At 44.1% G+C, this 25379-nt stretch overlaps 1 protein-coding gene across 7 annotated transcripts in view; it reads right to left on the bottom strand.

Annotated features, from left to right (window-relative positions):
- Positions 1 to 25379, bottom strand: part of DPYSL2 (dihydropyrimidinase like 2) — a 92433-nt gene that overhangs the window by 47096 nt on the left and 19958 nt on the right. For 5 of the 7 annotated variants that reach the window (XM_073324853.1, XM_073324854.1, XM_073324855.1 and 2 more), the window contains exons 2-3: positions 21880 to 21968; positions 20520 to 20704 (exon numbers count right to left, since the gene is read on the bottom strand). In XM_073324853.1, coding sequence (XP_073180954.1) covers positions 20520 to 20704; positions 21880 to 21968 — 274 coding nt within the window. Of the gene's footprint in view, positions 1 to 20519; positions 20705 to 21879; positions 21969 to 22945; positions 23014 to 24712; positions 24842 to 25379 lie in introns of those variants that run through there. The other 2 variants (XM_073324858.1, XM_073324857.1) reach the window with 2 other exon arrangements.

The following is a 25379-nucleotide window of genomic DNA, read 5'->3' as shown; positions in this document are numbered from 1 at the left end:
TTGACACGTTTTAGGATCCAAGCTATGGTCTCTGTCTGTAAAGCACTTTGCAGAGCCCAAAGGAAAAGCAGGGTAACACCCAGACCATTTTTATTTCTGCTGCCATGAGTGAGCTCACGAGAAGCCCAATGGCCTCTCCAAGTCTTGGAGTGACAGATATTCAGCTTCTTTCAACCCCAGCCCTTTAATCAGCAGCACGTATTTTTGGTGATGGGTGGGGAATAATGGTTTTATCATTTCCTGCTATTGTGGCGCACGGGTTTTTATTTTTTTAGCAGCCTGCTTCGTTTTTCAGAGACCTTGCTTGGCCTAACCACCCTTTCCTAACATTTCTATTCATAGCGTTCAGTTCGAATTTCCACCCACAAGTGCTTTTCAACCGGACTAAGCATCTGTCATCTAGACCTACGCTACTCAAAGTGGTGGTCTGCGGACCGGTACCAGTGCAGGCCCGCGAGCCAGCGGCTGCCGGTCTACGCACACATTGGGGGAAAAGTTTTGCCAGTCCCCCACATCAGATAACTTGAGAAACACGGATCTAAAACACACGTGAAAGTTCCCCCAGTGCTGAGCTAATGAACACCACTGACAGAAGGGGGAGTGTGGGGGACAGAAACTGCTCAGTACTAAGGTAGAAAAGCCAGTTAGGATCTTCAGTTAGGGATCATGTCAAAAGTTCTGAACATAATAAAACCACAACTCTTGAGTTTCTATCTCCCGTGTTAAAGACCTTCCTCCCAACAAGCCAGCTCAAAGCTCTAATGAACTAACATGGGCATATTGCTTAAGAGGAGTTGATAATGCGCAAATCCTTCACAGGCATGAACTAAACTATTACCAGGCATCCAGCCCCAAACCAGATTTTAAAGAGTGGCTTGGTCATTATAACATCCACATTTAAGACTGAATAATGCTGCTTCTTGTTCCCAGCAACAGTTCCCGCTGCAGCTGATGAAATTTGGTTATTTTACTGGGTTGCACATCTTGCTGCAAGCCACTTCATTGAAAAGCCAAATGAAAATCTCTACTGCTAGTCCGACGACTCCATATTCGTGAGGCGGGAGCTGCTGCGCCTCTCAGAGCCGCCGGCATGATTCTGATGAAACAGAGCAGTGCAAAAACAAGGTGTAGCTCCGGGAAAGTTAACAGACCCACCCCAGCAAAATTGGGCCCCCACCACCCAGTTTCTAAAGTGACTGGCGTCTCAAATTTTTGAATGCTTAGCTTGACTAACCTTACAGGAGCCAGATTTTTGGAAAGTGCTGAGCCTCCACACCCCTTTAAGGCATCGGACGTCGGGCACTCAAAACTTGAAGCCCCCAAAATCACTCGTCACTTCTGAAAACTTAAGCCAACATCTTTTTTGAGACCGTGAAAATACTTTGCATGTTTAAGGCCAAATTCTAACGTAAGATTCTTTCATGGGCACCGAGTACCTTTCACCCAGACACGTCAACCTCTGTACTAACACATCTTCACTACACCTTTATGAAGTAGGTGAGTACCACTATCCCCATGCTCCAGATCAAGAAGCTGAGGTATGAAATCGCCCAAATTAGCACAAAAGCCAGGAAAACCCCTCGTTCTAGCCACTGGACCATGATTTCCTCCCAGCGCCATTTAGCGCCACAAATATTGTGAACGGGGAGCGATTCGGCCACCTTTGGCTTAAAGAAGTGACAGAATGCAATTTAGCACAAAGTCTCTTCCCCAAAGAATGTGTAACTAGACACGGGGAGGCATGCCAGGGAGGAAGCAATGGGACGTCTTCCAAATAAACCCACAAAACAACCACCATGGCACGAACATGATGTTTGCTGCCATCACATTGTACGCTCTGTGTTATACCCCTTTCCCTCCTCCTCCATCTGCCTTGTCTATTTAGACTGTAAGCTGTTTGGGGCAGAGACAGTCTGCTACCCTGTATTTGTGCAGTGCCTAGCAAAATGGGGGCCCAGTTTTAGTGAATGCTCAGGCATCACTGTAATAAGCATGATTAGTAATACACTTCCGAGACTTATAAATCACAGGCCTGACCCTCAGCTGATATAAATCGGCTTAACTCCAGTAACTTTAGTGGGATTACAGCGATTTACACCACCTAGAGATCTGGCCCAGTATTTCTTACGAGGCTTCCCAAAAGTTTTCAGTGCTCTGTTACAGCTTTGCAGCCTAGAACAGAGATGGCTTTTTAAGTTTATCTATATCTTACATATTTGACTAATTTACACTGAATTCCACAGTGGAGAAACAGACCCACACACAACTTTCTCAACATACCGTACCGCAAACTGCTTCCCACTCATTGCCATTCTCCCGCGGAGGCCCTGCTGAGGATCTAACATAAAACAACAAGGATTTTTTTTTTTTTTTGCACCTTTCCATTTCCAAATCATTCAGCCTAGATTCCCATGAGAGTTTATTAAAAGCCCTAAACATAGAGACATTCGCTGTGCTAATACAATTGCGATACAACTGTTTGTTTGTACGTCTCTGATAGCTAGTCCCAAGGAAAGAAAAATAAATTATGTCACTTTGTTTTGTGTCTGCTTAGAGCCAAAATTAGACCTTTTTTTTAAAATCAGGAACTGGACCAGATTCAGAAGAATAACACACGTCTGAAGGCGGAGAATGTACCATAATGTTCTGTTATCCCCTAGCCGAAGACATAATGGGCAGTGGATATTTCATTTGTCTTTTCAGTTGTCTGATTAGATCCAAAATACAAGAATAATAATGTAATGCCTTTTGGACCCAAATTGAAAGAGTAATAGGAGGCCATATGTCCAACCAATTAATAACCCTTTTCAGCTGTGGAAATTATTAAACATTCAGATCACAGGCCAAATAAATCCCTGGTTTCTTTAGAGTAGGAATGTACAGTGTCTCCAAGTAGGTTTTATCTCTCAGGGGGTGATCATGCTAAAAAGAGCAGGGGAGGCACGTTCAAATGGGACCTGCAAGGGATTCAACTATTTCTTATTTTTAGGCATACTCCACAGTTGAAGCTCATGAAAAAGCATGTAATGCTTCAAAGGATAATTCCAGATAAAATGGCCTGCAAACCTAGGGGGGACAGGTAGGAGAAAAAGCGAGATATTTACTGTTTGTGGCCTTGGATTTAAAGTCAAGGTAAAATACATTTAACACTAGCCAGAGGGCAAAAGTTTGCTTTGAAAGAATCAGCCGGTGTAAAAGTCCGTGTCGCTCCACTGAAGTCCACAGAGCTTTGCCAGCTTTTTCCCCAGCTGAGAATCTGACCCTAATTTTGCTTTCCATCAGTGGAGTTGTTCCGGATTTAAGGCAGTGTGACCAAGAACAGTCTCCTTGGATTCCGATCTCCATTTCGTTCTCTGGTGTTGCCTCCCGGAGCATTTGAGCCAAAGAGGGACGGACAAGCATTTTTACAACGAGAGTTTTAAATGGTTCTGACAAGGTTTTAGTTCTGCAGCAATAAGAAAATCAAAATTATTTCTAACAAATCCCCCAAGTCTCAGGGAGATGTGAGGCACGTATGGCATCGCATTTTACTGGCAACGTAGGAGGTGCTACAAAGAGATTTTCTTATCGGAACATTCCCTTGTCTCTGTACAATCTCCACAGAAATCTTCCGTCACCGCACAAAGACCAGAAAATTCCTCTTTCTGTGATTTTGGTTCAGTGATATCACACTTTAAGGGGTTCTGGAAATGTGCCAATATCAATCTCTGCTTCTGTTAACAGATTCAGGGCCCTGGTTCAGCTCTCAATTAAACCAGACTTCAGTGCACTTAACACCCAATTTACACTAGGGAAAGCCAGAAAATGGACCCAAATTCTCACATGTGCACGAACGTTGGAATTTTGGTCGGATTCCAGCTGTGGGTGCAATAAGAATACGCGGTATAAACAAAGCACAATTTTCAACCGGGGGGGCCGTAGGACAGCGTCCAGCCCAACACTTAAGCATCGCGAATACCCACTTTCTGCACCAGTCAGCGTATCCATCACCCTCTGGGAGCTGGTTGCTGAGGACACCCCTCTCACTCCATGCAACACTGCCCCGTAGTGATCTTTGGAGGCACTTTAATTGGGGCACCCTCAGTTAAAACGGAAAGGGGTCGCTGGCAAGACACTTTGTGACATGCCCTTGACTCGGGAGCTCACATCTCCCTTTTCTGAAACAGCCTGAATCTCTTGGCCTTTTGAGCACACACGTGTGTTTTCTTAGACTCCTGGGGAGTTTGAGGAGAGAAAGTTCCATGATTTCGGGATGGGAAGAGGATTTGGTCCTGCAATTAATTTGATCTGATTGATTTAGGGATAGAGTTAAACATGGATGTGGCTCTTTTAATTGATGTACAAGCCCCTAGAACTGATGGGTAGAGCGTAAGCTCTTTGAGGCAGGAAATATGCCTTCTTCCACCCCCGACCGCTCCCCATCTTCTCCCACTTTACTTTTTGCTTGGGTATCTCAGACTATAAGGTGATGTCTCAGTTGTGGCTCAGTAGCCCTGACTGATTAATAGCAGTTCTGAGCACTCGACAAAGGCTTTATTTTATGCAACTCTCATTCTGGGTGAGTTGCACCAAGTTCTGCGTAGCCTCCCCCAGCGTCTCTTTCGTGTTGCAGACCTTCATGCCGATGCCCATCTACTACGATCCTGGACTTCTCTCATGCATTAAAGATGATCAGGCCAAGTCAGTACCTGGATGGAGCTAGTGGATCCCCATGTCTGCAGAGAATGGTGCTAGCCAGCGTCATGCGGTTGATGGTACCATCTTTGTATATGTGGCATGTACCAGAGATTCTAAGTACTTTTAGGAACTAAGGATTCCATGAAACTTTTCACAGCAGTAGCAGGCATTAGTTCTGGATCCTGGCCAAATTCCAGGTTGGGTAAGTTTCCCCCCGCAACCTAAGCTGCGCTGTAGTGTCCTGATAAAAACATTGCTGTTTCATCTTACTGCTGGATGCAGTGATCCCTCTGCATTCCAGAATGTGCAGAACCTAGGGCCCCATTTGGAGAAAAGATACTGGATAATGGGCTTAAATTCTCCTCCCACTTACACTGGTGTAAATCAGGAGTAATTTACCTGAAGTCAATGGAGCCATGTTGGTGGGTTGCATGGGTAGCTGAGAAACTGAGGCCCAGAGGGGCTAAGTGACTTGTCTGATGTTACAAAGGTAGTCTGCAGCCGAGCAGGAAACTGAACCCAGGTGTCCTGAGTCCTATATTAGCATCCTAACCGCTGGAGCATCCTTCCTCTCTAGAATGCTCAGCTGAACTCCTGTGAAAACAACACAGCACTGCCCTGCCTCACAGGATGGGGTGAAGAGAATCAGACCCTTTGTGCTATACTGATCAGAGTGTAATTACACTGAAACTCTCCCCGCTTCCTTGACACAAAGTGGCGTTGTGTAACAACAGAGGATCATTCTCAACAAACTGACTGATTTACCCTCACGTCGCAACTGCAGCGTGCCAGAAAATTTCATTCATTTGTAGAAAATCGTGGAGTGCCCAGGATTCCAAATATATACACCGCACATAAGCAACTGTTTGCAGGAGCAAAGCCATCTGGCTAACACTTGGAGTATAGGCCATTAGGAAATGGAACTTACCATAGCTGAAGTCTCTTTTCAGTAGGCTTCATATTCAGACAGAAGCTTGCCATTAGAATTCACATATTAACCTCACATTTAAAAGGATCCTTAAGATTACTTAAAATCATCTTACAGAGCAGCTTTCAACTACAGGGACCCAGAAGCATTTTAAATACCCGGGATTTGATTCGCTTCTCACTTACACCAGCATTTACATCCAATTCTTGTTTCACTTTACCTCGCCACTGTGGCCCCAATTCTGCAATGCAAGCTGCACAGGCAGATGGGGGATCTGCATAGAGCACAATGCAGGATGGAGGCCTTCGACTGTAACTTTTTAGGGGAAGGGACCTTATCTGATAGATATGCGTATGGTGTCTAGCGTACTGTGGCCCGGTAGGTAATTCCACCGTGCAAACAGTCAGACGCCACCAACGTAGCTCGCTGACTTCAACGTTTCCCTGTGCTCCCTCTTCTGTCTGTACCCAAGTGCTGTCTCTCTTCATTTGTCCGGCACCTAGCACAAGGTCCCAATCCATGACTCAGGTTCCTAGGTGCTACCACAATACAAACAACTGATGTATAGTAGCAGAGGATCTGGCCCAAAGTCAGCAGAATGGAACAAGTACCCTGGAATAGCGCTGCTCTAGCTTTCTACCTATGCTCCATGTTGTTCATAAGAAGAGGGGAGCAGCCAAAGTACTTGACAGCAGCTCTCTTTGAACAACACAGCATGATCCACCACCCCACACCACACAGTGAGAAAGCAGCTTTAGTGATCCAGACCATTAGGGATTAAGTGCTATTGCATAAACACACAACATCAGTTACTTCTCTACAGCAGTTGCCAAATCCCTCTTTTCGGATGCATGGAAAAATCTAGGTTAGCTATCCAGTTGCATCTGCAGGAAGGCAGCTGCACTGTCAGTAATGTTGCCATTTCAAATGTTCCTAGCTAAAAGCAGAGGTCCAACTACAATACACATGACACAGATTTCAGTCATTCCTTCTTATTCTTCCCTATACAATTAGGCAGGGCCGTACCGAGCCCTGAACAGAGCTGGGCCAGTCAGAAACTGAATTGAGGTCAAATTCACCTGCTCTTTAAAATGTGGTGACAAACCTAAAATTGGCCAAAGGAGTCACAATGCTTTTAGAAGATTTTTTTTTGGGGGGGGGGCAAGATTCCAGGCTAATTGAGGGTGTGGGAAAGAGGAGAGGAAATTCGGGAAAGGTAGTGTCTGATTTATAAGCAAATCACACTAAACTCAGTGGTGTCACAGGATTTTGACCCGAAACCAGATGCTGTGTTGTTTTCACAGGAGTTCAGCGGAGCATTCTAGAGAGGAAGGATGCTCCAGCGGTTAGGATGCTAATATAGGACTCAGGACACCTGGGTTCAATTCCCTGCTCGGCTGCAGATTACCTTTGTAACATCAGACAAGTCACTCAGCCCCTCTGGGCCTCAGTTTCTCAGCTATCAAATTGGGGAGACCAGCACTGCCCTGCCTCACAGGATGGGGTGAGGATGAATACATTAAAGATTAAGAGGAGTTTGGATGCTTGGTCCTGCTTTGAGCAGGGGGGTTGGACTAGATGATCTCCTGAGGTCCCTTCCAACCCTGATATTCTATGATTCTATGATACTACATTAACGGGGAGCCAGATAACGATCTACAGAATTGTGGGGTTCAGCTCCAACCCAAAATTCAAGGCAAAACATGGGGTACAAACCCATGCAAAGTGAAAGCATAAGGAAACGTTGCACTAACCCCTGAAAGGCACCGAGCCTCAAGTTCTATTTATCTAGAGCTGCCGTCATTGCAGGTAACCACTAAGAGACTCTCTGATCCGATCCTCTCCTTAAGAGCAATGTTTGAAATGGACAGGCTGCCATCAGAATCCTCGCATGGCAATATCCGATGTGCTACCACAGTCCCTTTCATATGAGCAACCTCACAAACTCCTCCTTGCCGCGGGCTGAAGGATGGAGCCACAACGAAGACTGCACATGGCCCGATGCAAGAAAAATACACACAACGTATGTTGAGGAATAAACAGCTGCTCCCTTCTGTGCTAATTGGCAAGAGCCACTAAGGGCTCGGTGGATTCGTACGGTCATCTCCAAGGGGGCCCCTCATGGAATCCCACCATTAGAATAATACATACAATTCCACAGGCTGGAAAATAAGTAGTCGGAGAGATTTTTGGATGCACAAACGACCTCAGCAAGCGCTCTGCTGTCTTTGCACGAGCTGTGTTACTTAAAAGCAGCACTACAGCCAGAGACTCCTAATAGACTTGGCAGGGTTTAAAAGCTTGAGACGGCAAGAGCTTACAATGGGGAGGGCCCGGGTCTGGACACGGACAGGCTTCGGTAGTGAACGGCTAAAGGCTGCTTTGATTGAAAGTAACACATACGTCAGCAGAACCTGGAAGTTAAGTCACGGCAACAGGCAAGGTTCAGTGTGAATCCATGTGGAGCCCAAATGGAAAGAAAATGAAGTCACCATGCTCCAGTCAGTCAATCTGGGATCTTCACTGTTCCACACTTAAAGGGACACTGACCAGATAAGTCTCAAAATTTAGCTTCTGTACAGTTTTTTGACACCCTCAGAATAAACATTTTCAGGCAATTTATACAGAAAGATTTAAAAGTTTCCTTTCAGCACTGGAACCTCAAACACAACAACTCTGTGCTGGTGCACAGCTGCCAGAAAGTGAACTGACTGGAAAGTGCAGGGCAGTGTATATTAGCTACCGGTTCCCCCTAGACACTCAGCCAGTTCCTCTCTTTTTTCCGAGACTTTACCATGCAGCAACAATGCAGAGAAAACAAAGAATGTTGGTGAGACACTGCTGTCTAGTGGACAGTGCACTGGACTGGGACTCAGGAGAACTGGGTTCGTTCCCAGCTCTGCCCCTGACCTGCTGTGTGCCCCTGACCAAATCACTTCATCTCGCTCTGCCTGTTTCCCCACCTACCCTTTCTCTCTCTTATCTATTTAGACTGTTAGCTCTTCAGGGCAGGGAAGGATTCTTACCATGTGCAACACCTAGCTTGATAGGGGCCAATCTTGGTCAGCCTCTCTAGACTATCATAACATTATTAATACCACCCTTGCTTAGGCAAAAACTCCCAATGCTTTGCTTGAGTAAAGTTGCAGGATCAGGCCCAAAGAGTGAAAGTGACCGATCTAGTTTCACTGCCCAAATTAAGTGACGTGCAAAGATTTAAAAAAAAAAAAAAAACAATGAAAAATTAATTAGAAACTTTGCAATATATACATCTTGGGTGTTTATTAATTATCTATGGTAATAATAATTTCCATTAATAGTCTAAGGTGTTATTAGAAAAGCACAGGCAAAAATACATATGTATGGCTTATTAATGCACTGCCTTGCATATTGTGGAATCATGCAAACTTGTGCAAAAACATTACTGTCATTTAACAGAGCAGCATTTACTATAGATTTGTACAGTGCCTAGCACAATGGGGACACAACCTCTGTGAGCTACTGCAAAAGCAGTAATATTTAATACTAAATAAGGAGCGTTGAGTGATCACGTTTTGCACCCTTGTGGAAGTAAGAACACACAGTGCACAGCAGGGAAGAATGACACCGATGACTGTTAACCTCCTTTGAAGCTCTGATGCCCCTGTGCATCAGCTATTGTAAAAGCAAATGCTTCTGCCCGCACTTCAAACTTTTCATCCTCATTGACCATGCTACTCCTGGCAGGAAATAGCTCCGAAGTGATTTAAGATGGTGCAACAATCACTAAACGTGATCATTTTAATATCACGATTAAACCTGAGAGCTGATCCTGCAACCCTTACTCACACACGTAACCCTCTTTTGAGCAGTCCTTCCCGACTTCCTTTGCCTCGCTGCTGGCTCTCCCTGCTCCCGTCTTGCGTTTGTCCCTGTTCCCCACTGCTTCTCAGGTGTTCACCCTGTTAGGATATTAAGAGCCTGATTCTGAACTCATCTGGTGTAATTATATTCACGACAACTGCATTATTCCTGGTTGATACCAGTAAAAGCTAAGGGAGCATTCAGACTTAAAAACCCCCTTGCCATTAGTTAAATATTTAGGGGTTTTCCAAAACAGCCTTAAGGATTTAGGCACTGAATTTATTGCAGATCAATGGGAGTTGACTACCTGACTCTCGAAAGTCACTTCTTCAAGGTACACCGGCCCTTTAATTGGAAAGCAGGCTACAAACCATTTGAAATTTTAGAAACCTCCTAAAATGCAAGAGCTCATATCCCCAGTGTATTTTCTCCATATTATTAGAATAACTGGTAGTCAAGTTCAAAAGGCAGCTGGCTTCCAAGTCACCAAGCCAGAAAGAGCTATAATTCCTACTCACTGTAATTTCTCCCTGTGATTATAACAGTGGTTGACTGAGCCAATGCATGGAATGTCAGCAAATGATTTCACTCAAGGACAGCAAAGATACAGCAAGAAGTAGAGTCCTCTTAAAAAGAAGAACCGCCTCAGCTGAAATGCGTGTGGGGGCTGGACTGGATAGTTTCAGTTCTCGTCAGGATATGAAATAGGCCAGGTTTATCAGACGGGCAATAAATAGATGTAATTAATCATAATGCGTCAGAAAAAAATAAGTGTGCCAATAAACAGGGTGAAATCATACCCCTGTTTGAAATCAATGGCAAATTCCCCAATGACTTCAACGGAGCCAGGATTTCACCAATCAAGATCAATAGGCGTTTGGCAAGGAATCCTTTGAGCTGATACAGAATCTTCTCAAGACGACCCTTGTTCTCAGTGAGTAGTACCTTATTCCATAAGTAATCCCATGACTGTTGTGTCGTAAGGTCCCACTCAATCTCTGGGGGTACAATTAGGCCCAAAGTACTTTGCAAACAATGGGCTGGATTCTGATTTTTGTACATTCAGAGTAACTTCAATCAAGTCAGTGGAGTTACTTCCAGGTACCCACCCTGGGAACTGAGATCAGACCCTGAAGTGTTAATTGCATCTGCTTCCATTTTGCAGATGGGTGAACCAAGGCCCACAGAATCCTCAGATGGTTTCATTTGTCACAGTGAAGTCATCAGAGCTATGACACATTCCAGCAGCTGATGATCTGGGCCATACACAATGAGTGACTTGCTCCCGATCCATAATGAATCAGTAGCTGAAGTGGGAATACAACGCTGGAGTCCTGACTCCTTCCTGTAAATACTAGACCAGTGGTTCACAACCAGGAGTATGGGGCCCACTGGCGGGCCACGAGCCAGTTTCAGGGGGGCCACCAAGCAGGGCCAGCAGGGTAGAAACTCAAAGCCCCCATGCATAGGGCTGAAGCCGAGGACCCTGAGCCCCACTACGCAGGGCTGAAGCCGAAGCCTGAGCAACGTAGCTTCATGGAAGCCCCTGGCAATTGCCGTGCTTGCTACCCCCTAATGGCGGCCCTGGCTTTTATGTGCAGAAAACCAGTTATTGTGGCACAGGTGGGCTGTGGCGTTTTTACAGCATGTCGCAGGGGCGTGAGGGCTCAGAAAGAGAAAGGTTGAGAACCTCTGTAACTAGACTATGCTGGAACCATTCATCCAAACTCAAGGACAGATGAAGAGCACCTGAATGCTATTTGGTAGCATTTGAAAAAAACAGTAATCCAAACCTCGACATGGGTAAACGCCCCCCATAATGTGCCTGTTTTGCCTTTGTTTCCTCACAGGACTAACATATTCCACAAAACAACAGGGGTGCAGCCAGAAAAAGGATTGTGCAAAGAGCATCTTTTTATGCCACCGACCTGCTCCATGAGTGCATGCAAATCATACCACATTATGCTTTCCCATCTATTCACCCTGGAGAGTGAACACAGCTAGGGGAGAGCAAGCAGTATTCTACTCTGCCTTACAACACCCGCGGTGGACTCGTCATGAATCTTTCCTGCTGAAGATGTCAGAGGCAAGAGGATCGCAGCCAGACTGTCAGAGCCCACAGGATAGGTCTGCAGGACCAAAAGCTAGAAAAAGACATCTTTGACTTTCACACTGAGCAAACAGGGCTCTGGGAGAAGGAAGAATTATGGAACCCTGCAGTGGTTTTTGTAAAGTCTGCCTTCAGCGTACTGTATGGCAGAAAGGAAAGGGCCATTTCAGAGATCATTGCGATTAACCATTCTTCTTCCTTTCTACTGACCAGCGGAGGAGTTGAGATGTAGAGAACTGGAGCCAGATCCTCAGCTGGTATAAATCAATGGAGATAAACCAATTTATTCCAGTGGAGGATCTGGTCCTTAGTGCCGAGACACTATAGTAAAGAGTGCATTAAGAAATGAGAACAGAAATCTATGAGAAGACAGTACAGCCTGGAAACAATGCATGATATTTTTGAACTTGTCTGTGCTTCACTTGTACGTGCTTCATGTGAAAGAAAAAGGGACATCATCCAAATAAATTTGAGAGGAGAGGAAACTTAAGTTCAGTGAAACCAAACCAAACACAGCGTGAAATCCTGGCCCCACTGACATCAAAGGCAGAACAACCTCTGACATCACTGGAACCAGGATTTCATCCACAGTTTTTACAAAACCCAAAACCAGTAGAAATGTTTCCAAGATTTTTTTTTTTTTAATTCCACTGGAACACACAAACACACGCACTCTTGCAATGTTTGCAATGGATACACTTCAGCCTTGGGGTACCCTAAGTGCAGGAGAACTTGAAAGTGAACTTGACATGTGAAACTGACCGATCCGTTTTCTCGGCCAAAGCTGTTGGATAGGTATAAAAGGAAACAAACAGCGTAAGTGGCAAACAGTGAATTAGACTTCCAAAATTATTTCATTCTGAATCATCTTGGATGCTGTTTATAGCATAAGTAAGGATATTTAGATGATCTTTAATCTAGTCTGGGCCTCTTGAGGAAGGGATTTCCAAAGGAAGGTAAAGCAGTTACACACCCAACTCAGTGAAATTTAGTGGGTGGCTAATTTTCTTAGGCTTCTTAAAAAAATTTCCAGGCTCAATGCTTGAAATAAACAGATACAATTATTGCATGGTATTTACAGACTGAAATGTGTTTGCAATATTATAAATCTGGTTTATTAAACATAATCCAATTTAAAAAGAAATCTTGAAATGAACAATGGCTCCCACCTGCTTTGGAAAAAAAAAAAAAAAAATCAAAGACCACCCACAGGGAGGATGTTCATGAGGGCAGCAATTCCATGCTTCCTTGTGGAGAAAACTTTATGCGAATGTATAATTTTGCTGAGACGAGAACAGCTGAAGCAAACCAGCATCTACAAAGCTTTGAAGTGTGGTAAGATTATTCATCCTTTTTTCCACTGTTCAGCTCCAGTGGCTTAAGTCTGCCAATTAGAAATGTCTCCCTAGCCTGAAGCTGTGTGAAAATATTAGTGCAGGGACAGAAATGATGCAACATCAGCCATTCTTTCAAATGTGGCCATTGATTTTGGGTGCGCAACTCGAGATACCTCAGGAGGAAGGACGGCATAGCGGAAAGGACACTGGCTTGGGCTCAATACACAGCTCAGCCAAAGATTTCCTGGCCACGGGCATGTCACTTAATCTACACTGTGCATTAGCTTCCCATCTGTAAAATAGAGATAATACTTCCCTACCTCACAGGGTGTTATCCGCATAATATATATAATGAGCATCAGTGACTGTGAGGCACTCAGATACTACACTGATGAGGGTTATATAAATACATGGATGTAATAGAATAGGGACTTACGTTTCAGAAATATCGCTCCCCTTCACTTCTACACAACTGTAGGTTTGGGGCTTTTCTGAAATATCAGAGCCTAAGTATCTCAAGTTGGGCCCACAAAATCAGCAGCCACTTTTGGGGAAAAAATATTTTTAAATAACTACTCAAGCTAGAAGTGCTATTTAACATTTGTGTTATTACATGAACAGTCCATTTAACAATCTAAATGCAAATGCTATTTTCTACCCACCTTCGTTTAGCGAGATATAAAACAAGCAATAATGTGGACAAGGTAAATCAAGTGCTCTCATAATACAGGTGAATCTAAAGTCAACAAATATGAACCTTAAAAGGAAACACCATTTTATACACTGTATAATTACCCTGTGGAACTCATTGCCGTAAGGTATCATCGAGGCCAAGAGCTTAACAGGATTCAGAAAAGAATTAGGCATTTATATGTACGAAAACATCCACAGCTGCTTTAGATAGGATAAAAATATATACAAGATATAAGCCTGTATACTTCACAGCTTAAGTCACCACACTTAGGTTTCGGAAGAAACTTGCCCATGGGCAAGTTATTTCAAAACTCACAGTGGCAGCATTTCGTGCACCTTCTTTGAAGCATCTGGTTCTGACTATGGTTAGCGACAAAATGCTAGGCCTGATAGACCAGGGGGTCTCATCCAGTTTGGCAATTCCTGTGTTCTATGTATGGCATTTCCAACATATTAGCTCCTTGGGATCTAAATTCTTTGGGGATCAGGAATTTGGTTTTTTGCTTACTGTGTTTTTACCTCTGGTGCGTGCGACTATGCAAAATAAAAGCTATGTCCAGATTCTGTTCTCTGTCTCCCCGCCAGTCTGAAGGAAGGCAGTGCCATCAATCAGCGAGCACTATGGTCACCCCTGCCCATCTGGTGACTTTCTTGGCCGTTTTCCTTAGGCAGAAAGGGAAGTCAGGCATACTGAAAGTCCATGTTTCGCTTTGGTGCATGGGGAACAGACAAGACAATGAGGACGATTTTCAAAGGCATAAATGGTGCCCGCTTCTCATTTGTGCCTTTGAAAATCATCCTTGATATAAGTAGTTATAATATCTTATCATTACTGCCAGTAATCATCTTCACACCCTGGCTGCTCTGCCCAGGTCGGTCCCCTCAAGCCCATCCTTTCAGTGCCCCCACGTCAACACAGCTTTGTAAACCATCACCCCATCCCAGCCCTCGTTTCCTCCTGCTTTCGCCCTTTGTCCCCATTTCTTACTCTTGTTTCTGTGTCTGCTTCCATGAAGCCAAGAACACCCTTCTCCTTTCCTCACACCAAATGGTCCACCTCCACTCTGCCACGTGCACTAGGCATAAGCACCGTTCACTACCAATGTTACGACTACATGTTCCTTACACCCTGAAATGGCAGGGAAGACTTGCTTCTGGAGACAGGGAAGCGTGACTGCAGTTTTTGCTCGGTTTAACTAACGGGTTGCTTAGGATCTAATGGAGCACCTATCCCTGGGTCTATACTCAGGGAAAGGAAAAGAACCACCCACCCCTCTTCAGTGTGGGGGCATTCCTGGCCTAGAGACGGAGCAGCCGGTAACCACAACAGAGACAGTCTCACATTTTATTAGAAGACCCATGAGAAGGATTTAGAAACAGCTGGTGTTCCCCTACCCCAATCCCTTTCCCTCCACCCATCCATGACCCTCCACCATAGTACGCAGATTCATAGATATTTAGGTCAGAAGGGACCATTATGATCATCTAGTCTGACCTCCTGCACAACGCAGGCCACAGAATTTCACCCACCACTCCTGCAAAAAACCTCACACCTGTATCTGAGCTATTGAAGTCCTCAAATCGTAGTTTAAAGACTTCAAGGAGCAGAGAATCCTCCAGGAAGTGACCCGTGCCCCATGCTACAGAGGAAGGCGAAAAACCTCCAGGGCCTCTTCCAATCGGCCCTGGAGGAAAATTCCTTCCCGACCCCAAATATGGCAATCAGCTAAACCCTGAGCACGTGGGCAAGATTCACCAGCCAGATACTACAGAAAATTCTTTCTTGGGTAACTCGGATCCCACCCCATCTAATATCCCATCACAGGCCATTGGGCCTATTTACCATGAATATTTAATTACCAAAACCCTGTTATCCCATCAGACCATCTCCTCCATAAACTTATCGAGTTTAATCTTAAAGCCAGATAGATCTTTTGCCCCCACTGCTTCCCTTGGAAGGCTATTCCAAAACTTCACTCCTCTGATGGTTAGAAACCTTCGTCGAATTTCAAGTGTAAACTTCCCGGTGGCCAGTTTATATCCATTTGTTCTTGTGTCCACAATGGTACTGAGCTTAAATCATTCCTCTCCCTCTCCGGTATTTATCCCTGTGATATATTTAGAGAGAGCAATCCTACCTCCCCTCAATCTTCTTTTAGTTAGGCTAAACAAGCCAAGCTCCTTGAGTCTCCTTTCATAAGACAAGTTTTCCATTCCTCAGATCATCCTAGTAGCCCTTCTCTGTACCTGTTCCAGTTTGAATTCATCCTTCTTAAACATGGGAGACCAGACCTGCACACAGTATTCCAGGTGAGGTCTCACCAGTGCCTTGTATAACGGTACTAAAACCTCCTTATCCCTACTGGAAATACCTCTCCTGATGCATCCCAAGACCGCATTAGCTTTTTCCACGGCCATATCACATTGGCGGCTCATAGTCATCCTATGATCAACCAATACTCCAAGGTCCTTTTCCTCCTCCATTACTTCTAATTGACGCGTCCCTAGCTTATAACTAAAATTCTTGTTATTAATCCCTAAATGCATGACCTTACACTTCTCACTATTAAATTTCATCCTATTACTATTACTCCAGTTTACAAGGTCATCCAGATCCTCCTGTAGGATATCCCTGTCCTTCTCTAAATTGGCAATACCTCCCAGCTTTGTATCATCCGCAAACTTTATTAGCACACTCCCGCTTTTTGTGCCAAGGTCGGTAATAAAAAGATTAAATAAGATTCTTCCCAAAACCGATCCTTGAGGAACTCCACCGGTAACCTCCCTCCAGCGTGACAGTTCACCTTTCAGTAGGACCCGTTGTAGTCTCCCCTTTAACCAATTCCTTATCCACCTTTCAATTTTCCTATTGATCCCCCAGCAGTCCTGCTTCCCAGAGACTGCAGCTAGCCACAGGGCAGTCAATGAGTGTGTTGCCTCAGTAACAATCAGGCATGTTTCTTTGATCTTTACAGTTACGGCTCTATCAAAGTCAATTTAAAGCATATTAAACAAAAGGAGAGGGGAGGGGTGAGAAAAGGAGGTAATGAGGAGAACCACAGAGGCTGAAGATGGGACAGGCCTACCAGGTCACACCACGTACACCCAGCCTTTCACACTGAACACTCCCCCCCTCGAGCTGCATAACAGGAGAGGCCACCATAATGGAGATGCATGTACAGGGGTACGTGAAAGAAAGAACAGGAAAGATCAGGCTCATGTCTGAACCCCACTTTGTGCCAGACCGGTTTGAGGATCTATTTATATACAATTACATATTTTGTTGAAGATGCTGGCTTCTTGCCCCATTCAAGGCTTGAATGGAGAAGGTTATGAATGGAGCCTTAGGCTGCATTTCTCCAAACCCATATTCCACAATGCTCTCATTGTCAAAGAGGAGAATTTGGGTGAAAAGCTTTGTCTAACGACAATAACGTTACTTTGCCATGCTGACATGTTCCCTTAATTTTTCCTCCAGATGAGCAGCATTACCTATATATGTTACTCCTGGGGTTAGTGCAGAGCTCTGGGAATCAGGACACCTGGGTTCTATTGCCAGCTCTGGCCCCAACTCACTGTATGACAAGGACTATGTAGGAACAAGTCACTTGGGGGGTGGATAGGATTTCCACTGCACTAGGGCAGCCAACTCCTACTGCAAGTCAACAGGAGATGGCACTAACTCCAATTCATGCCTTTGAAACTCTCCTCCTCATCTTCTCTGTGTCAGTTTTCCCATCTGCAAAATGGATCTAATACCAAATAACTCTTAGCTACCCCCAAACATATGTTCTTTCTGGTACTTACATGGACCCCAATACTGTAGTATTGATCACCTCACAACCTTTAATATATTTACCCTCACACTACTTCTATGAGATGGTGGAAAAGGCGATCATCCTCACTTTACAGATGGGCAACTGATCCACAGAGAGACTAAGGCCAGATCCTCAAAGGTATTTAAGCTCCAAACTTCCACTGGTTTCAATGGAAGTTAGGAACCTACATACCTTCAAGGGCCAGGGCCTAAAGTGACACGTCCAAGGTCACACAGAAGTCTGTAGCCTCCCAAGTCCTAGGCTAGTGCCCTAATCATACGACCATCCTTCATCCAGGGAGAGGATTAATTAATGACATGAAAAACAGCAGATTAAAAAAAAATTACCCTTTAAAAAGTTAATTTCCTTACCTGTGTTACCAAGGCCTCATCAGGTCAGCAAAACTGAAGAGAGTTCGATAAATGTAACGTCCGCCATGTAGCGCAGTTTGGGCAACGAGAATAAGACTAATAATGCTAGTTAGCCCTGCTCCAGCATGTTTCACTCGTGGATCTCCAAGCACTTTACTGAAAGGGTTGTATTTTCCCAACAGGAGAAATGGAAGTCCAGAGGGGTGAAGTGGCTGGCCAATGTTAGGGGAAGAGCTGGGAATAGAACCCAAGCCTCGTGATTCCCAGGCCAATGCTATACTCACTGGACCATCACTACCTGTTAGTACAACCCATCTAGTCAGTGTTTCTAGTGAACGATTACACAGCTGGTAAGCCGTGACTACTGCTTCTCATGCTGACCGGTATCATCTCATTGTTAATTTATGCTCCCCTTTCTGTCTATGATCAGTATCCATCTGTTGTTTGTTGCCTTCTACTTGGACTGTAACTTACTCAGGGCAGGGGCTCTCTTTTGCTTTTGTGTTTGTACAATACCTAGGACCATTGCACCCTGGTCTGTGATTGGGGCACACAGGTATTGTCACAACGCAAATTAATTACAATAATGGTCAGTTTCGCTTTCTGGTTCTCAAATTAACTCAGGGCTTCTCTGTTTGGGTTGCAAACATGGCAGGGGAAGGTTTAAATCCAGACAAGAAAGCTGTTTTCACTGAAACTGAGTGAAGATGAGGGTTGGAGGGGAAGGATGGTTTTGTGGTTAAAAGGACAGCTGGGCTGTATTCCAAGTTCTGCTACTAACTTCTTGCATGCCCTTGGGCAGCAGGGGGGTACTCTGAACCAACACCGCCCACTGGCTGACTTCCCACTACGAAACTTTTTTTAAAGAATGCTCATGATAGGGGAAAAGGAATGGGTTTATAGGTTCTATATGAAAAGAAGTGCTTGGGCAGCTATTGTGGGACTCAAGAGACCCCGGTTCAATTCCTGGCTCTGCCACAGACCTCCTGCGTGGCCTTGGGCAAGACACTTAGTCTTGCAGTACCTCAGACCACCATTACAAGAATGGAGATAATACCACTTCCCTACCGCAATATCCTAGCATTTCACAATCTTTAATGTCACAGGGGCCCACACTGGCACCTAAGATCATCGTTTTTCAGCCAGTAGTGGACCCTCTACCAGCATGCACTCACTGTCACAGGCAGCGTTGATCTCATTCATAAGTTTGGATGCAGAATCCTCTTTCCCTTGCTAAAAAAAAAATTTTTTGTTCTGAGGGGCCAGAATTCTGGCAACATAGAAGACCTATGCTAGCACAGGGGTTCTCAACCTTACTCTTGCTGAGGCCCACCCCAATCTGCTTTAAAAACTCCACAGCCCGCCTGTGCCACAACAACTGGTTTTCTGCATATAAAAGCCAAGGCCGGCGTTAGGGGGTGGCAAGCAGGGTAATTGCCTGGGGACGCCCAGGAAGCTACGTTGCTCCGGCTTCGGCCCCATGCAATGGGACTTTGGCTTTCTGCCCTGGGCCCCAGTGAGTCTCACGCCGGCCCTGCTTAGCAGACCCCCTGAAACCTGCTTGCAGCCCCCAAGGCCGCTGCTCTAGCAGATGTCACAGCAGTAACCAGCAGAGGCAGTACCGAAGAGCTTGCAAAGCAAACAGTGCTCACATAGGACAACAGACTGCAGGATGTCCTATGGCAGTTCACAAGCTCATCACTTGAACTGAGCTATATTTTACGTTTTTTCTCAGCTAGAACAACATAAATATGAAAGATTTGTGTAAAGAATTATTGGGGCAGATCCTCAGCTAATGCAAATTGTCACAGGTACCAAGAACTTCAGCCATTTAGACCAGCTGAGGATCTGGCCTAGAGACTTTAGTCAGTTTCACTTCCTGATTCTCACACACTAATATTGTGGCATAATTCCAAAAACCAGAAAGATAATGTTTAATTATTTGGGGGGAGCGGAGTGTATTTCAATTGAATTTTTAAAATCAGTTAACAAAACCTCGGGCCAAAAATTTTGAAACTTGGATGCTTAAAGCGAGGCACTTACATTTAGGCACCTAAGAAAGAAGTCTGATTTTGAGAGGTGCACCGTACATGTAATTTGCATTGACTCATTGTGCCTCGTCAGTATGATCAGCCTCTACCTCCCGTGAGGACTAAAATATTTACCCCAAAAGGCCCATGTGAAGTGTCCCCATAGTATACTTATACAGCACAGCACCTCATGCCCAAGAATGACAAAACACTTTAGAAACAATACACCAATTAAGCCTCACAACACCCTTGTGAAGATGTTGTTATAGCAACTACACAGATAGGGAGACTGAGGCACAGAAAGGCTAAGATCTGACCCTGCAGCCAGTGACATCAATGACAAAATTCCCATTGAAAATTCCTCAAGGTTCCACAGTCAGCCTGGGTGTAATCCTATCCTCATGGAAGTCCATAACCCATTGACTTGAAGGCTAGATGATCCAACCAGGAATAGAACCCTGGAGTCCTGTATTCCACTTCCCAGCCCTGAGAGGGTGTTTGCCCAAGGGGTAGAGGAGGGAACAGAACTCAGGAGACCCAACTCCCAGTCCCCCACTCTAGCCGATAAATGACACACACACTGGGAGGCAAATACCCTGCTATTTTCCATAAATTATGTTCCCTGCTTATAGATATGGTTTGTTCAAAAGAGCAAAGGGAACCTCTCCCCTCCCCCGCCCAACTCCCCAGGGAATACATATCTCTATCTTACTGATCATTGTGGTGCCTCCAGCCAGGGCAGCCTTGGTTCCTTGGAAGAAGTCATCAGCAGAGATCATTCCCTGGTCTGGCATCTGGAAGCGGGTATGGACATCAATTCCACCAGGGATCACCATCCGGCCATGAGCTTCAATGGTTTTCACTCCCCCTGGCACAATCAGATTCTCTCCAATTTGCCTGGGTAAACAGGTGTCAATCAGTAAGCGAGTTACAAATGTTACACCACATGAATATAATGAGAAACGTGTCTCAAGCGAGCGACATGGTCTGGATACAATACCCTTTAACAGGTGCCAATGATACAGCACAACAGAGCAATAGCAATACGTGGCCTCGGTACACTTCTGTGAAGCTGGCGTTCAGTGTATCACATTTTCTTTATTTTCTGTCTCGTCAAAATCCCACTGGAGTCAGTAGGAGTCTTGAAATTGACTTCAGAGGGAGTTGAACTGGGCCCAGTGCAATAATTCATTCTGGGATGGAACGGTGATTTTTAGATTTTCATGTTGCTTGGAAAGGACTGCAAGAATTTCTGCATGTAGCCTATCTACTTTATTTCACACTAAAACATATGTACAGCAACCACAAAAATAAACCTGCACATATGCTAGTTACCAAGTTCCTGATGAGACCCCAAAGCCCGTCAGTCTGGGTTTCGCAAGGATTTATTTTTAAACACCGAACTGTGGATGGTACATCACAATTAATTAGGTGTCTTTCACTTGCTCCTCCAACTTCTAGCCCTGATTAAGAAAGCAGATGTGCTGAGTATATAGCCAGAACAAGCAAAATTCCTGGTTTGTAACCTTTGGCCAGTCCATTTTTCCCTATGAGTTTTATTCCAAGGAAATGTGTAATACATTTAATGTGCCAGAATTGCATGCGTAAGGACTAAAAACCTAAAGGTGAGCCTGAAAGAGGCCTGATCCAATGCCCCCTGAAGTCAATGGAAGTCTTTAATGGGAAGATTTGAAAGAGATTTGGATTGGGCTTCAAGTCAGTTTGCTAGGCTCTGGATTGAGAATTTCCTAGGCCTCAATGCAGCAAGGTACTTGAACACATGACCAGCATAAATTAAGCATGCGAGTAGTCCCACTGAACTCAAATCATTCAAGCACTTAAGTACCTCGTTAGACCAGAGCTTTAATGACTATGTTAATTGGAACGTATAGTACTTTTTTATTATTATTTAAACACCTTGGTTTTAGATCCCTCCAGTCAAGCACCCCACTATGCATTACATATTCATTTCTTTCTGCATTCTACAAGACTGAGTTATTCTTGCAGTTCTGCAGTGCATTTACATTACATTTGCTAGTTTCAATCACATCATTGCATCAGGCTGCACTCACTTTATCAACCCATCTTCCATGTAAATGTCTGCATAGAAAGACTGGTCATCATTAACTATTTTACCACCCTTGATCAAAAGACGATCGCTCTGAAACAAAAAAAAACAAGGAACAATAATAATTAGGCTGTAAGAAAACTGACAGTTTGCAGCATCCGTTCACAGATAAAAGAGGAGAGGGAAACAAGCTTTGCATTATTCAAAGGGCATGTCAAAAAACAAGTCAATTACAGTACTTTCAACTGAAAAGATAAAGTACCATTTCATCTGCAAGTCCTTTCATCACTCTAATGATCCAAGAGCAAGCGATATTCTCTATTTAAAAGAAGTTTGGTTATGAGGCCTGTTTGTTTGCTTTAACTACCCCAACAACCAATTAAACCAAAATCGTTCACCCACCTACCACAAAAGTACTAAACACCATTTCTCAAAAAGCAGATTGTGGTTTTTAACCACGTCTCTTATTTTTAACCTTGTTGCAGGCGTAACTTCCTAAATCCACCCATCCTAAAGTCACTACTTGGCTAATTGAGTCACACTTGCAGTCAGAGAAATTGACCAAAAGTCTGTTGCCATGGGATACACAACACAAACAAATCCATTTTGTCCAAGTCTAGCAAGGTTTCAGTTCAGTGGATCTTTTACTGTGTTTCTACACAGCTACTGCATAATCTAATGAAAATAAGCACACATTAGCAAATTAACTTAAAGATAGGATTTAAGAAGCCATGTTATTAAACCTCCCTCAAATTAGATTGCTGTTTGGTAGAAACAGAAAGGTAATGCCAATGAGGCAGCTTTCAAGCCATTCCTTCTAGATATTCGCTTAGGTTACATAGCTCCTTTGCAGCTACGGTAAGTGAAAAACAAATGCATCATTTTGTAGTACTCGTGCACAATATCAAAACACATACTCTAAAGATCTTTAGGTGAGAAGGAACGTGGGCCATTAGCATTGTATTCATCCTCTTTCCCCACAACACTAAGTGCACATATATTTAATACTGAATTCAAAGTGCACATGTATCATGCAGCACTAAATTTAAACCTCACAAGTTACACCTTACCTCTCAGAAATGTATTTGCACATCTTCTGAAAAGAAACTGCTAAAACTTGCCCCGTTTCCTTTGTACAGAATCAATGACATTTCATAACCCAAGGCCTGACATACTATTGTCCATAGAGGAAATCCAAGGCTGATTTAAAAGAGGGAAAAGTGCATGACTTTAACATGTAGATGCACAGACCATAAAATTAGAACACATGTTTTCAGAGGCATTATTTATTACTATTATAGAGGTAGTCAGGAGCCATAGTCAGAATTGGGGCTGCACTGTGCTAGGAACTATGCAGGCATATAGAAAATGGCAGTACCTGCTCCAAAGAGACTACAATCTAATTTAAGATAGGGGACCAGATTCTCAGGTGTTATAAACTGGCATTGCACTTTGGAAGTCAACGGAGCTACCATGATTGCACCAGTTGAGAATCAGGCCCAAGGTGTTTAAGATTTGCATTTACAGCTAATTTTATATCATTGTACAAAAATTATAAAAGCTTTTTAGTATCCAGTCTTTCTTTCCTTATTTAAGGGAAAAGTTAATGGAGAGTTTTGGCTCCGTAAGGATGCAAAAAGAAATCAAGATTTTAAATTTAGGCTCTGCTGTGACAATAATGCTTAACAGAGCAACATGGGGCTTGAAAAACTTGCTTGTTTTCAATGCCAGGTTCCTGTATACTACAGCAAATTGTCCCACACTTCCATCATTCCTAGAATCACTGCACTAATTCCCTCCAGTGCAGCCTTCTTGTGCCATTAAAGGCCTGATCCTATTGAAATCCATAGTTTTGCCACAGATGATAATGAGAGCAGAAGAAAGTCCTCAATCCACTGTCACTTGGGAAATATACAAAAAATGACAAAATGAGCCTTGGACATTATAATGCTGTTCTATAACCTACTGCTAGTATTCAGAGTAGCAGCCGGGTTAGTCTGTATCCGCAAAAAGAAAAGGAGGACTTGGGGCACCTTAGAGACTAACAAATTTATTTGAGCATAAGCTTTCGTGAGCTACAGCTCATTTCATCGTACACACCTCTCCCTTTGAGGCTGATCCACAGCCCACCAAAATCAACGGGAGTCTTTCCATTAACTTCAATGGGCTTTGTATGAAACCACATATGCAGTTTGTATCTGTGGGAAGGACTGATACCACACTTGTTCATATTCACCTTACTGATTCACATGAAAGTCCCCTACCCATTGAGCCAGATTCTGATCTCTTTACAGACGGATCTCAGTGGAGTCACACTGTGTTTATACCAGAGTAAATCAAATCAGAATCTGGCTCATCTCCTATTCTTTGTCTTGTTATCCACCCCAACCCAAATAACTGCAATGTTCATTCATGAAAAAAATACACCAGTTCGCTGAAGACCCACAGCACCACCCATCAGTAATATTCAGCTTCCTCTAAATCGGGACTAGCGTTTTTAAAACCTTAAGATACTGGAATCTCAGTGAGAGATCACTCATTTTTTCTACCAGTTAAAGGTTCAGTCTTCTCACATTCCAATCAGTGAAGTACACTGGGCTGCATAAATGCTTTTTACACACAGCTACCCAATTCAACAGCTCACATCCAAATGTCACACTTAATATCATCCATCTACTACCGTTGATCTTTCACTTGTCCACCTCTAAGGCTCAGGAACAAGATTTACGACGGGTGCATCCTTCAGTCTAAGAGCGGAAAGCTCTTACTCGGATACAAACAGTGCAAACTTGTATGTCAAAAGATAAACAAGGAGCATTTTTAACTGCCTCACTTACGCTGCAGAAAGTTAGTATCTTTGCCCCTGTGATACCTGCACTGATCAGTTTCCATAATAATGGGGAAACGTAGGGTTTTATGTCACCGCTCCTTTTCTTTTCCCTTCAGATTTCATTCAGGGGTGGACTGAATTGTGTGTTGCAAGAATATTCCTGGGGAAGAGAAATACTTCCTATTTCATTTCCACACCTAATCTTAAAGAGGGGGAGGCGTTTCTCATATACCAGTACCAAAAAAAAAAAAAAAATCCCACCACCAGGAGCTCTTTCTAAGCATTGTTTTCGCTGCGCTGGGAAGGAGGATGGAAGATGAAAAGAACCAGCCCCATCTGCTCATCTCATCGGAGCAGCGCCATTACCTCCTGGAGGAACAGCACAAACACTGTCCCCAGCTCCTCACAATCACAGCCCTCTTTGTATGAGCAGAGGGGGGGAAAGCTGCTTCCATCATACCAGAAAACCAACAGAAAAAAACCCTCAGAGCCCAGCCAAATCTGCCCCCTCCTCCCAGCAAAGTGGTGGAGAAGCTCTGCCCGGCAGATATGTCTGTTCCTGAGCCATATTTTAGAGCCAGACTGTAAAAAAATCTGGTTTTATGTCTATTTTAAAATCTCCCGCAGACCCTCCCCAATCCTACCTTCTTCCACCCCACCCCGGCTGTCATTCT

This window comes from Lepidochelys kempii, chromosome 26 (genome assembly GCF_965140265.1).
Source record: "Lepidochelys kempii isolate rLepKem1 chromosome 26, rLepKem1.hap2, whole genome shotgun sequence".
Lineage (NCBI taxonomy): Eukaryota > Metazoa > Chordata > Testudines > Cheloniidae > Lepidochelys > Lepidochelys kempii.
Note: the sequence above shows the minus strand (reverse complement) of the source record. Positions and strands in the feature narration are given on the sequence as shown.